Source organism: Carassius carassius, chromosome 18, assembly GCF_963082965.1.
Source record: "Carassius carassius chromosome 18, fCarCar2.1, whole genome shotgun sequence".
NCBI lineage: Eukaryota > Metazoa > Chordata > Actinopteri > Cypriniformes > Cyprinidae > Carassius > Carassius carassius.
The window spans coordinates 15,161,098-15,176,403 of record NC_081772.1 but is presented as its reverse complement, the minus strand read 5'-3'; the positions used below and the strand labels follow the sequence as shown (position 1 = coordinate 15,176,403).

Here is a 15,306-nt window from a genome sequence, read left to right as displayed (position 1 = left end):
TTGCTTTGGCTATGAAATCGGACATGTCTCACTGATCATCATGTCACAAGGGCTGTATTAGTGGAATATTGACCTATTACTTACTAAATACTGCACAATACACAACTGCACAGAACATTTTAAAAACTATACATTATTCTCACATGGCCTCATCACAAATAATGGGACCGCAATTTTGCAGTGTAAAAATGTTGGTAGTCTGTTCAAAGAGTCAATACCAAGATGTCAAAATTTGTGGCTGTAATTATCTTATCACACTCATCACACTGAAAAAGGAAGGTCGAGTCAAACACTGTGTTGTATTACTTATCTTATTATTAGGCTATATAGTCCATCTGTGCGCTGTGCATACAGAAAAATTTGCTTACTGGTTGCTGTATACATTACACCACAAAAGTAGTGGGAGTATTATAAATGTTATTAATTAAACATGCTCTGGCACATTTCCACGCAAGTCATGTGGTATTTTGGGATTGCTGCTAATATGTTCCCCTAACCCGCCCTCAACAGTTGTGATGCAAGTTACCCCCTCAGGGTACCGTGTAGCCTACAGATCCATAGCAGCACTGTATGAGTTCAATGAACAGAGAAACAACACACAATGCACATTCATTCAACAAAGCAATGTTCACAGAGGAGTACTGAATACTCCCACGAGAGGGAAAGGATACAGGAATTGTATGATATTGTTTAAGTGTGATGGACTGATGCAGCAAGTGTTCTGTGAATACCTCAAAAACGTAGGTTTATAGTTTGATGTAGTTAATCTAACATTTTTATGTGACTTAGTCTGTCTGTCTGTCTGTCTGTCTGTCTGTCTGTCTGTCTCTCTATCTATCTATCTATCTATCTATCTATCTATCTATCTATCTATCTATCTATCTATCTATCTATCTATCTATCTATCTATCTATCTATCTATCTATCTATCTATCTATCAATCAATCATTTTGTCCTAGAGATTTATAAACTTCACTCTTCCAGTTTTAGGTCATGCAAAAATGGGAGATTGGAACTTGCTAGGGAGCATCTTGGAGGAGGTTCACATTCACTCCACCATTGTGGGCAAAATCTGGCTCACCATTCTTTTCATTTTCCGTATGCTCGTACTCGGGGTTGCTGCCGAAGACGTGTGGGACGATGAGCAAAGTGAGTTTGTGTGCAACACAGCTCCGAGCACTGGAGAAAGAGCGCCACAAGAAAAAAGCTCACTTGACAGTGGAGCTGGAGGAAACGGAGGCTTTGGAGGAGCACAAAATAATTGAGAAGGAGCTTAGGAAGCTGGAAGAGCAGAAGAAGGTGAGGAAGGCTCCTTTGAGGGGTTCCTTGCTGCGTACATATGTGTTGCATATCATAACAAGGTCAGTAGTGGAAGTGGGATTCATAGTGGGGCAATATGTGCTCTATGGTATCGGACTGTCACCGCTATACAAGTGCTCGCATGACCCCTGCCCCAACAGCGTGGATTGCTTCGTCTCACGGCCAACAGAAAAGAACATCTTCATGATTTTCATGCTAGTCATTGCAGGGGTGTCCCTGTTCCTCAATCTCCTAGAGATATTCCACCTTGGTGTGAAAAAGATCAAGGAAACCATATATGGATCCAAGTACAGTGGAGATGACGAAAGTATTTGCAGGTCAAAGAAAAACTCCATGGTCCAACAAATATGCATCCTTACAAATTCCTCACCACAAAAACATATGCATTTGACGCACACTTCCCTTGTGGTGGTGCCCGATGGACAAATAGCACCTATGCCTCTCTATATGCCAATGACTGGTCCTCCATCTAGCCAGGAGGTGCCAAACAGCGATCTTAATGGATCTGAGCAGCCCCCCAGGCAGAACCGTCTTCCTAGCCAGCCTGAATTTCAGTCTCTCCAAACACTGGGAGCCACAGAACGACGACCCACTTTAGACAACCGTCCGCACTCCTGCAGCAGCGAGGAGTCTGGGCCCAAGGGTTCTGGACCACCCAGAAACTTTGGTCAGCAGCCCAGAGCTTCACTCAGAGCCAGTAACATAGAGATATCAGCAGCGTTACGGAAACAGAGCAGAGTCAGTCAATGTAAAGACTTCAGTGAGGAGAGCGACTCCCAGGAGAGCGGGAACTACCCCACTGCCAGGAAAGCCAGCTTTATGTCACGAGGGCTTTCAGAGAGCCCATCTGAAAGTCCAACCTCCAAAAGTGGATCGACACAGAAGCCAACCGTATAGCTCAAGGGGAGAGTCCAGCTATGACACCGCCTCCTGCTGCTGGACGCAGAATGTCAATGGTGAGTAGAAGAACACATAACCGATAACCCCTTTGTTGAGTTGTGATGAAACAAATACTGTTTCTGGTTCCAAGCTTCTACTCTGTTTCAAGTGAGCACTATACGATAGTATGCTTCCTGACAGACAGGCAGCAGCTAGTGAGGCTGGGAAAATACACATCCAGCACCAGTACAATCAGCACCGGAGCTCCCCAGGGCTGTGTTCTCTCCCCACTGCTCTTCTCCCTGTACACTAATGACTGCACATCTAAGGACCCCTCTGTCAAGCTCCTGAAGTTTGCAGATGACACCACACTCATCGGCCTCATTCAGGACGGTGACGAGTCTGCTTACAGACAGGAGGTTAAAGAGCTGGCTGTCTGGTGCACTCTCAACAACCTGGAGCTTAACACGCTCAAAACAGTGGAGATGACTGTGGACTTCAGGAGAAACCCCCCTGCACTCCCTCCACTCACCATCATGAACAGCACTGTGACTGCAGTGGAGTCATTCAGGTTCCTGGGCACCACTATCTCTCAGGACCTGAAGTGGGACATTCACATTGACTCCATTGTGAAAAAGGCCCAGCAGAGGTTGTACTTCCTTCACCAGCTGAGGAAGTTTAACCTGCCACAGGATCTGCTGAAACAGTTCTACTCCACCATCATTGAATCCATCCTCTGCACTTCAGTAACTGTCTGGTTCAGCTCAGCTTCTAAATCGGACCTCAGAAGACTACAGAGGGTAGTCCGGACTGCTGAGCGAATCATCGGTTCAACTCTCCCATCTATTCAAGAACTGTACTTATCCAGAGTGAGCAAAAGGGCTGTTAAAATCACTCTGGACCCCTCACATCCAGCACACTCCCTCTTTGAACTGTTGCCATCTGGTCGACGCTACAGAGCACTGAGCACCAGAACGACCAGACACAGGAACAGTTTCTTCCCTCAGGCAATCCATCTTATGAACAGCTGATACACACTGAACACACTACACTTTATATTTATATACACATACACTTAATTTATCTAACACACATACTTAGTATACACTTAAATTTTGCACATAATATACATGTACATACATAACTGCATTTTTGTAATATACCTGCCTACAATTGTCAATTTGTATATTGTCATTCCTTGTCTACTTATTTGTATTTTTTGTATTTTTATATTCTTTTATTATGTGTTTTATGTTCTGTCGCTGTCATTCTGTTGTACTGCGGAGCTTCTGTCACGAAAACAAATTCCTCGTATGTGTAAACATACCTGGCAATAAAAGCTCATTCTGATTCTGATTCTGATTCTGATTCTGATACACTCACAGTGTACACTAAAGTTGTCAGACTGATGGTGTCTTGGACTTCACCACTAAGTATATATATATATATATATATATATATATATATATATATAAAATTAATTTTTTGTAGTACTACAGAAGAGTGTAAATGAGCGCAGTTTGTTATATGCTTATAGGATCTGACAGTGTTTGTACCAACGGCAACCTCCCAGTCTCTCTTGTGAAGCGAGTAGTGATTTAAACTGTATTTTGTCAAACTGAGTCTGGCTGCAAATGGGAGTCAAACCCATGATAAAATGCCCAACTTTACAGCAGAAAAACACATTTAAAGCCTGGTTCAAAAAATTATTTTGGTCTTTATTTCTAATTTTGCCCTTCACGACAATTGTGAGGGGGTGTATTTTTTTTATAACTCATCCTAAGCCTTACAATTCCAATATTATGAAGCTGCAGACTCAGAGCCTGAGCCTGCTGCATCTACAGGAGTCCCGCACCCAGAGTCCCGCATTCTCAGACCCCTTGTTTTTCTAGATCGATACACAGCGCTATCTCACGACCAATTCGTATGTATGTTCGTATGTATTTTACCAGGTGGCTAATAATTTGTATGACCTCACTTGTATGATTTTATACGATTTGTCTAAACCCCTGTGTCATTTAGGTTTAGGGGCGGGGTTAGGTGTAGGTCATTCGTACAAATTCATATGAATTGTGCAACTCGTAAAATACGTACGATTTGGCAAAAATCGTATTAATTTGTACGAGTGTGGTCGTATGAATTCGTACAAACTAGCCACCTCCTAAAATATGTACGAATTGTCGTGAGATCAGGTTGCAAGGGGTCTGAGAATGCAGGACTCTGGGTGTGGGACTGTAGATGCAGCAGGCTCCAAGTCAGCAGCTTCATACTACTTGATTTCGCAGCTGTCACCACCGTCAAAGCTAGTTTGGTGTGGTTTCAGCAACCAGTTCTTTGCCCGTTTTCGATTATCCAGGAGGGACGCGCTGCTAAGATGGCGATGGCTGCCTCCGCCCACTTTTGGCTTCAAAAACGCTCTTCGGAACCTGCTAGTGACGTTAGGGACAATACGTCCATGTTTAATACAGTCTGAGATATGTGATATCAGACTTACCAGATACTAGTTACGAATAGTGTCATCACTTTGTCAACAAAATCATGAAAATCTTTTATTTTTTAAATTGTTATTTTGAAAAAACAACAACAAAAAAAACTTTTTAAAAAAGAAAAAAGAGAGAAAGAAAAATGCTCATCATAACAGTAATTAGACAACGAGAGCAGTATTCAAATTACATTAAGTTATATCAAATGTTTAAATATTTGGTTTAATTTTTTGGACTTTTGTCAGTGACTAAAATGCCATTTTCATCAAAAAATAAAAGTTGTTTTAGTTAGAGTAAAATGTGTTATAATATACTTTGTGTCTAAAAAGATGTAAATAAATAAATAAATGAAACATTTTGTTTTTAAGTGCAACTATTTTGGGATAGAGTATAAATGTTAAGGATTAATATGTAGGCTAATGATTCATTCAGTAAATATGAACAATTTCTCTCTTCTTTTTTCAGAGCATGATTCTGGAGCTGTCTTCAATCATGAAAAAGTGAAATTTTGGAGTTTGAAGTATCAACTGTCCTCTGAGCAGACAAGCAATGGGATGGATATCACGGTATATTCCTCTGGCTTAATTTTCATTGACTCCATAATTGCCACAATCATTATGATTACACATTAACTAAATTAATTTAACTGAATTGCGTACTGTAGTACAAAACAAAGCACAAATCATTTTAAACACACCACTTTTTAGTGCTTGTAGCATTTCTGGTTTTAACATGACATTAACAGTGTTTAATATGAGCATGAAATATGCTGCAACATGAAATCCATGACAAAGCTCAAAGAGCAATCAATGGATATCTTTAAAAAGAAATCATTCTTTAAAAATACAAAATGACTTATGACATTTCATTGACAATAATTAGGCATACTGTCTTGTACAATAAATAGATAGTGGTGGATATCGTTGGATATATTTGAATCAGTCAAGATTTACAGGCTTTAATTATTTCTTTTTTTTTTTTCTTTAAAGTCCCATAAAAACAGGTTTTTAAACATTTTTAGCAAAAAGCATCTTTTACTAATCCCTACTGTGGATTAAAGTCCTTCTGTATTCACTGCAATATTATTATTATAACTTTGGTTGTCTTTCCCCAGTATTTAATACTTAATATTTAAACTAAATATTTTAAATCCATCCTTAATACGATCTCCATCTGTTCAGGCTTATCATAACAATGTGCTCTACTGCCATCAGGTGGTGAACTACATATTATAAAAATCTTATAAAAATGTTCACTAGATTATTGTACAACATCTGTTTGTGTTTGAACCTCGTGTGATTACATTATGTTGACCAAATACATTTCTTTTTTCAATGCACTTCTGATCAAAGTTAAGTTTCCACTAGTGGAAGCGACATACAGATCTACTGACTGATTTCAGTAAATTAACATTAACATATATATCAATGTATGCTAAATTTACACACACCCTACATACAGTAAAATCTCCAACCACAGCTGAAGCAAATTTAATTTAAAGATCTATCATGTGTTTTAATTCTTGATTACAAAACAGGCTCACTTCCATGCAAGGTTTTTTCTCGTCTCTAACCCGTTACAAATATAATACAAAAATATTCACACATTCTTAATCTATTAACTTCGAAACATTTATAAACATACAGGATGGATTTTTTTTCCTCACCACAAAAGACTTTATGTTGGTGACAAAATAAACATATACACATTTGACCTATGTAAAATAAGAGAAGTTTACCACCTCTCAACAATTTCTTTATTGCTTGTGTGACTTGAGTTATAAATAAATATATATGTGCACTGCTCTGTTGAACTGAAAGAAGGGACAATTTGGAAAAGCCCGATTTATTTTCATAAATTTACAAAGATCAGGTATATCTAACTGTGAGGTAACCTTCTTTTATTCCATAAAATATTAGTATTTAAAAAAATAATGTCCCATTTCTCTCAAGAATCAATATTACACAACAGTTTATAAGCCCAATCTACTGAATTAATAAATTACTGGTATAAGTGTATTTATAACGTACTAACGTATTGCCAGCACACAATATGGCAGAAATGTGAAAAAAAAAGGTTCTGAATTCACTTTTTCAACAATAAGTGGCGAATCAAGCAACCACAACACAACGTACATGATATGTTTCTTTATTTCATTAACAGAAATGGTGTCTAGACAAAATCTGTCATTTATATAACACTAGCAATTGAAATGCATTAAAATGAGTCCTGCACAATACCGTATGTACAATGGGTTTTAAGTCATTAAATTCATTAGGGTCATGTAACATTTAAAAAAAAAAAAAAAAAGGTTAAAACTCTTAGTACAGAATAAGCAACGAAACAGCTACCTCAAATTGACAATATTAACACAAAACAGTTTTCTAGAAAAAAAATGCAATAAAGAGTCAGAAAGAGAGATAGAGAGAGGAAAAACAACTCGTGTGACTACAGGCCAAAGACCTATTCCGTTAAAAACGATGCACCAAAATCTACCAATACAATAATCCATATAATCTGTGTAAAAAGCATGTAGAAAAAACACCTGATGCAGTTTGCTGATACAGTCATTGACCAGTAATGAGAGGTATGAAGGATTTCACAGGTAGATAAGTGTGAGAGAAAGAGAGTAAGAGAGTCCGCTCTGCTAGCCAAAACATGGGGGCGCACAGCCCCTGCATACACTCTTCACTTGAATGTGAACTATGGCCTCTGGAAGTTCTAAGGCAAAGTTGGAGGTGCACTTTGTATTCATGGTACACTGGAGCATCCCCGTCGGGCAAAAAGACAACTTGGGGAAAAGGAGCATAGTTATCAAACGGCCATTTTTCTGTCCGCTTGTAAAAAGTACAAAACAAAAAGACACAATGCTAAAATCTATTCATTTGAACGATCCTCATGATTTCTATGTACATGGCAAAATTCTCGTAAAACACAACACCTTTTTTGTAAACATTTTGCCTTTTTCTTATGCCATTTTCAGTCCAAATACCAAATGTTTTATAAAGTTTAGCAAATTGTGAAAAAGGCAAGTTTTTGAGCAACCCTTTGGAACGCCAGTGTTCATATTTCAGAGAAGCAGCACGAATTAAACAAACCGACCAAATTATTCAAACAAATGACATTAAATGGGAGCTTAGATGAAGACATGTAGGGTGTTTTCTCCATGAATCAATTATACTTAGCTTAGAGAAAAAAACCGAAAAAAAAAAACCCTTGCTAATCACCCATAAGCTTTATAAGACACAAAAATGCAAGACACAAAAATATGCGAAGAATGAAAGCTGAGCTCACCAGCTACCATCAAAAACGTCTGAAAACCAAATAAATTGAAAAAAAGGACAACACAAAAAATGTTGGCACGCACCCTGAGACAAGATACAAGAGCAATCACGAGTCTGATACGAAAATAAAACCTCTGTAAAACAACAAAAACTAGCAGAAGCGTTGTTGAGAGGAGAGCTAATAAGCTTATTTAACCTGTGAGGCTTTCTGTGACCAGGACGAACCCTTGAAGTCACCGTGGAGGCAAACATGATGCAGCTTTCAGGAACAGAGGCTAACAGAGGTCAGAATTCCAATCCGTGTCACCCAGACTCTCGGTTTCTTCCACATCTGCATCGAAACGTCGGTCTGAACCGAAGCATCCCAGGCTCTTAAGGCCAAGTGTGCGAGCGTGAGGAGTCAGAACACAACAAATACACTGCTATGCGACGAACATACATAAAAGCAGATTTGGGAAAATGTTTTTGGATCGCCTTGATGCAGGTGTGACCTTTCGTTTTTTTTTTTCAGAAATGTAAAAATGTGGACTTGGATTCTCAAGTGTATGACAGTGTGCTTGTCAAGTGGAAGTTAATGCTTTTCACGCTTCATTATTCATTATTTTCACAACTTGAAATAAGAAAAACGCATCTTTATAGGGATGATTTGCATATGTGTGCACAAATGTCCACTTGGACCCATACATCTTTAGTTCTAGTCTTATACCTGATTACAATTTAGAAATGGCAAATACTGTTTCAATTTCTTTAGAAAAAGAGAAAAGAGAACGAGAAAAAGATCTACAATGAAAACAACAGCACAAACTATCAATCACAACACCTCTAGATTCTACATCCCAGGAGAGACACTCCAACCAGTGTGTGTGTATGTGTGTGTGTGTGTGTGTGTGAGTGTGTGCTTGCATACGAGAGGGAGAAGGGATGTTTTACTTGAAATGTGTCTGATTATTAAACAATCAGACTGGCAAATACACAAGCACGCATAAATAGAGCACTAGAGGTCAAAGGTATGTCAAATAATAGAGAACTATGTCAAATGAGAGGCATTCCCAACTTTTGGGAGATTCAATTATTATTATTATTTTTTTTAAGAAAATCGCTCTCAGTTTTTGCTTGAGTAAACAACCATCAAACTGTTTTTCTGACACCTACATTTTGAGGCAAAGAAACTCTAAACAAACTATATAAAACATACAGGCAGCATGCAATCCCATTATTACGGATATACGTGTCTAACAAATGTACAATAAAGGGAAATATAGGACGACTTAAAAAAATTGGCTTATTCCAACTCAGATCAGATTTACTTTTTAAGATGCTTTTTATTTTTTTAGTGTCTTCCATAAATATGCAGTTTGAACATACACTAATCTTTTTCACTTTAATGAACCTGAAAACGTTCTTTATAAGATACCAAGTTGTTGAAGATCATCTGCCTGAAAAACCACTTTTAAGTGTCTGCATTAAGTGCTTCAATTTAAGACTTTTTAGGGTCCTGAAAAAGAAATCTACCCTTTCTGAAGTGCTTAACGGTCAAAGAGTGCTGAGGGCCCTTTAATTGACCTCAACATAATTTCCTGTTCCTGTAAGAACGGTAAAATGGGGCGAAATTGAAAGTGTGTAGGATTGTGATGACATTTGTTTCAGATAACACTGTTCGAAGGTGTCCGTGAACACAATGTAAATACTGATAAGAAATAAGGTTTCCTCAGAGAGCACTTTTTCACATTTAGAGGAGAACCGCTCACTACTACGCACACCATTTACATCCAAATTACATGCAAGAAGCTTTATGCGCTGCACCAGGAGGGGAGTTCGTATGCGAGCGTGTGTGTGCATGCGTCAGTGTAAGAATGCTAGTTTCCTGAGTTTAAGCACACCCATCATCATGGGGAATTCATTTGAGACAGGAAACAGCAACAATTTTCCCTTTCGTGAAACCCCAGAGAAAAGAAAGAAAGGAAAAACAAAAAAGCCATCTAAAGTTCTACCTGTACAATATTACCGAAACCGTCTCCATGCGCCGTACTATTTACAATACACTTTCTGCCGAGCAAGCACTTCTTGAAAACATCCAATGGTACAGTATTGCTGACGCAAAAGGTGGCCGAAACCTCGATGCGAATCGTTCGCCTTTCTGTCGTACTTTCTTTCGTATCATCAGTGCTGTGGAAGGCAAAGGAGGAATGTTTTAGATACCACCATCTGTACAAATTAAGTGTTGTGGTACACAGACACTACAAACGTATGATGCAGAAGACATTTTTGCATATGGACACTGCTGTAGAAAAAAAAAGTCTATATTCTTTTTTTTTCATGAGTTATACTGAACATTCAGAATATTTCCTGAGTTTGAATTTACTGTGACAAGGGCCACAAAACGAAAGAGAAGAGAAAAGGAGTAATAGAGATTTAGAGGTAGAGGGCAGGAGCAGTGAACAGAGACGGAGAGAGAGAGAGAGAGAGAGAGAGAGAGAGAGAGAGAGAGCGCAAAAAACTGCTGCTAGGTCCGTAGAGGTCTGAATGTGAGATGTATTCAGAGTCCATCCCATCTGAATGGACTGTAAATGGAAACAGACAGTGTCACCACTGTCTTGGAAAGGTGTAGCACCATCGTGAAGTTCTGTGAGAAGGTCTCAGCCACTCTGCCATGACTGAATGAGAGAGAACCTGGAGAACAGTATTGCTGCTGTTAAGACAACTGTAGTGTCAACCTTTGTTTTAAAAAAGACAATAAAAAGACATACATACATATATATATATATATATATATATATATATATATATATAAATCAGGAACACTGGCAGAGGCTGGCCATCTCAACAGCCCTCGATTTTTGAGGGTTTGTCAGAAGACGTAACTAAATTAAATAATAATAAAAAAAAGACATTGTAAAACAAATCGACACAGAAACCACCATCATTAGGTACAGTCCTTTCTGTTGGGCTGTTCGTCAGTTGTACATTTATCTGTCATCTCCTGACAGAAGTCTACTGTCACCGTCTGATTGGACTGTTTCAGGGAGAGGCCCGCCTTCAGGTAGGCGGAGCCGGCTTCTTGCTCCTCCCTGTCATTGCTCATGTCTTCGGACCCATTCCCCGTCTTCCAATGGGCCGGTCGCGATTCCCCGTCTTTTGTTGTGGCCAATTTGAGGAAGCTCTGTTTGGGGGTGGAGCAAGTGGTGAGGTCAATGCTGCTGGTGGGTAGGGCCTGGTTGCCGGGGGCGACGGAGGCGGTGTTGCCAGGGTGCAGTATGGGGCAGTAGTGATGGACCTGTTCTGGGCTCAGCTGCACATCTCGACACACCTCCTCAGATAGACAGGAGAAATTCTCCCATAACTCTCCCATGCATGTCTTCAACTGGTTGCGCTCTGTTAAGAGCTTCTCCTTCTCACACACCTGTGTGGGCATACAGAGAACACACACATATTTGACACCTGTGTGTAGTACAGTTCATATACTTTTTGACTAATAAATAACCATGCATGACCTTTCCAGCCATTAATGATTAATGGTAAGTATTTAGACATTAGACATTAGTATTTAGTATTAGACATTAGTATTTAGTATTAGACATCCTTTTGCGGAGATTGCTAGGCAGATTTCTTTCAAATTTGTTTCATTTTCATTTCATTTCAAGTATCATTTTTTTTTATTATTAGATTTACTTGACCAAATGTGTCAGGTTTTTCTGCTTTAACAAACAAGGGACATTTCTTTCAGGGCAGTGTAAAAAAATACCTATAGTTATACTTAAATATTTTTCATACTGAATATAAACCTACATGTATATACATATCCAATGTAATGGTTTTATTCAGCAAGAATGCATTAAATAGATAAAAAGTGACAGTTTTTAATATATTTTTTATAATTTATAATGTTACAAAATATTTCCATTTCAGATATTTTTTTTTCTTTTAACTTTCTATTCATTAAAGAATCAGGAATAAATATTAATAGAAGAAATATTTTTTGCACATCAAATCTGCATATTAGAATGATTTCTGAATGATCATGTGACACTAAAGACTGGAGAAATGGCTCAACACACACACACACACACACACACACACACACACACACACACACACACACACACACACACACACACATAGAACACAATGTATTTTAATTTTTATCTTATTGTATATTATTAATCTATAATCTTATTGTATTTTTGATCAAATAAATGATTCCTTGATGAGCATAATAGACATTAAAAAATCTTTAATCATTTTTATATTTATTATAAATGTAGTCATTATTCAAATAATAGAAATTTCCATGACTTTTAAAGATTTTACTTAAATTACTTTTTCAGGCCTGAATTTTTTTTTAAACACCTTTTAAAATTCCCTGATATTTACATATTTTCAGGTTTTACAATGACCCTGTACAGTGAAATAAACACTTATTGAGCATTTCATTTAACATTATTTACTATGTCTTTTATACCTGATGTCCACAATCAGGTGATTTTAAGGTTTACTATTCTTGCAGGACCATTTGATCCCCACAACATAGTCAAACCTGCTCTACGCATATATACACACAGCTATGAACGCACAGTGATCTATAAGGGACCAGCTGAGTTATATACGTCACACTGCAGCACTAACACTGTCTTCCTGCTCTCAATCTCCATAGAGATCTACACATATCTCCCATCTTCATAAATTCAGTCATGCTACAACTTAATTTCAAATGAGCTTTAATATAAGTAGCTGTCAAACTCTGACGATGGAAGAGAAGGAGAAGAAGAGGAGCAGAGGCATCTCTACTGCTGCTTTCCGCAAGATTATATAGAGGATGCATGTGTGGCATCAAAGCTCAGGCTGTCATGCTTCATGCACATACACCGCATCACACATCAAAGACAGTCGGCTCCTCCTCCATCATGGAAACAGCATGGGACCGGCTCTGTGATTGACACATAGCGGTGCTGTCATGGCAACGTGACAGCCTCCGAGATGAGGTCTCCTGCTGCTTGTGGTGATTGATAACAACCTAAAGGCCGATGTGTATAATAAAGATGTTTTGTCACATACAGAAGGAAAGAGACAGTGAGGTGATTGTGTATTTACCAGTTTGCGTATTTCACACTCAAGGTTCAGGATGCAGTCAAGTTTCCTCTTGCGGCAGCGCTGGGCCGCGATGCGGTTCTTACTGCGTCTGCGCATGTCATGGATGTATTCCAGCTGCTCTGAGGTCAGCTTGTGCATTTTCACCATCATTTGGAAGTCGTTGCGTGGAAGATTTGTGATTTGATCGACAGGGAATGGAAGCTTGACCTGTAAAGACATACATGAGCAATGCATTATTCTGTGACCTTTTTACTTTTCTTCCTGAAAGCAGTTCTCCTCAGACGTTAAATCAAGATCATCTGAATGACAGCTGATCACAGAACAAGGGGACTGGACACAATCGGCAACACACAAGGTGTTTCACTATGCCATTGATTAAAAAAAATAAAAAAATAATTCTCCATCTACTGCCATTGAAAATGATCTGTGAATTCTGATTAAATAAAAATGCACTAAAATGTAAACAGAACTTGCAATGTATTTCTTCACCACTAGACGGAAGCAGAACACAGTTCTTTTACTGTCACTGAAGCCGCCCATCCCTGATCTAACATATGCTCACATAAGATTTAAAACACTATTAATCCACTTTTAAACATAATCTTTGGCAAATCTCAAAATGTATATGGATTTTTATGCTACACATTAAATGCGTAAATTCACTTGTAGCACTGAAAATTATGGATTTTAATCTGATCATTTTATTTGTCATTGTTTTGAACATAAGATAACAGAATTTTAATATTGGCTATTTTGGGGTTATTGGCCATGCCATTAAAATAATCTCACATAAACTAGAGTTGTTAATGAATGAGGCAACCATGGTGTATACCGACTTTAGTACTGCCCTACTTAAGAACTCACATGGGCTTTGTGTGAGTATGACCCTAAACCTGAACCACAGCGGTGCAGCTACTCTTCCATGTGAAGTGAACCGCTCTGCTGGGATACTCACAGTGACTCTGGGTGAGACTGAGGGAAGATGAAAGTGTAGATCTGGCTCAGTTTGGCACAGAGCAGTGGGAGCACTGGCAGGTCGGCCCGTTCTGTCTCTACGGCATCATTAATAAATGATGGACAGACCTTTTTCTACTCTCAAGCTCAGCCGACACTGAGAATTGCTCTGCATACATGCTCAGTGTGATCTTAATGATCCATTTTTTTTTAATGGAGAGAAGTCTTTTTACATGGTGCAAGGAAACGCTTTCTTTCTATGACCTTCTCATGTGTCCTTCCCCTCTCTGGTATCAGTTTGAGGTGTGCGGGTATGTGTGGCAGTAGCATAAGAGTGATGTCTATATTTAGTGTCTTACCACCAGAACCAGTTTAGAAAGCCAGCAGAGATGACAGAACACACACCAGCAGCACTTATAAATTCAAACGTGATCCCAGTTCTGTCTCTCTCTCTCTCTTCTCTTGTCCCTTTACTCTTTCTATAGGTCATTATTCTTGAAATGGGTCTGAACTGAAAAGTAGGACTCATCTGTTACTGGGAGCAAAGTGGCCCCACTCTTTTTGTCCCTCGTTTCCTTTTTTAAGCATGGACATCTGCAGCAGGGAAATGGGAAATGGGAGAGGCCAAATGCCTGAGGTCACACATAGTTATCCGTTTGGTTAGTTAAAATGCCTTTAGCGGTAATTAGATCATCAATTTGCTAAATATCATTACTGTCCTTCAGACATTCCCAGAAATGTTACTGTGCTGCTGTGCATCTCTTCGTCTCACATGTCTCGGTAATGAGACGCCATGTGACACAGATAAGAAAACAGTCTGAAACAACCCCTAAGATATTCCTCTTTTTGCTTCCCTCCTTTCTTCTCTTGCTTTTCTTCTTTTGGCCCTGTTGCTATTACTGGAACTCTCCACAGGGGCTGACTCTCCACAATGGGGGAAAACTATCCATGAACACACACATGCATGCATCCCCCTCTCAAATACACAGGACAGACACACATGCACACACTCACTCGGTCTAATTGAGTGATGGGCCTGTCTGTACTGACCAAAGTGTCTTCTTGTGCGTGTATGTGTATACAGTATGTATGTGTATGCCTAAGATACATGGCCTGTATGAATTCCTGTCTAGGTCAGTGGCAAAATTCCAACATTCCATAACACATATGGAGTAAAAAGCACCATCCTGTTGGAATTCAATTATTTTCTCTTAGATGGCGATCAGTTTAAATAAAGAGCTAATAGAGACGTAAATCTCCAGCTTCTCCGATTTTTCTCCTGAGAAACAGACTCCAGT

At 38.8% G+C, this 15,306-nt stretch overlaps 1 protein-coding gene and 1 pseudogene across 4 annotated transcripts in view; one reads left to right on the top strand and one right to left on the bottom strand.

Annotated features, from left to right (window-relative positions):
- Window positions 1-1,001: 1,001 nt before the first annotated feature.
- Window positions 1,002-5,186, top strand: LOC132091888 (gap junction alpha-10 protein-like; annotated as a pseudogene).
- A 5,579-nt stretch (window positions 5,187-10,765) lies between these two features.
- LOC132092510 (transcription regulator protein BACH2-like) overlaps window positions 10,766-15,306 on the bottom strand; it is a 92,175-nt gene continuing 87,634 nt past the window's right edge. For all 4 annotated transcript variants that reach the window (XM_059498767.1, XM_059498768.1, XM_059498770.1 and 1 more), the window contains 2 exons: window positions 13,055-13,261; window positions 10,766-11,366 (listed from right to left, as the gene is read on the bottom strand). In XM_059498767.1, coding sequence (XP_059354750.1) covers window positions 10,890-11,366; window positions 13,055-13,261 — 684 coding nt within the window. In that variant the 3' untranslated portion in view covers window positions 10,766-10,889. The remainder of the gene's footprint in view (window positions 11,367-13,054; window positions 13,262-15,306) is intronic.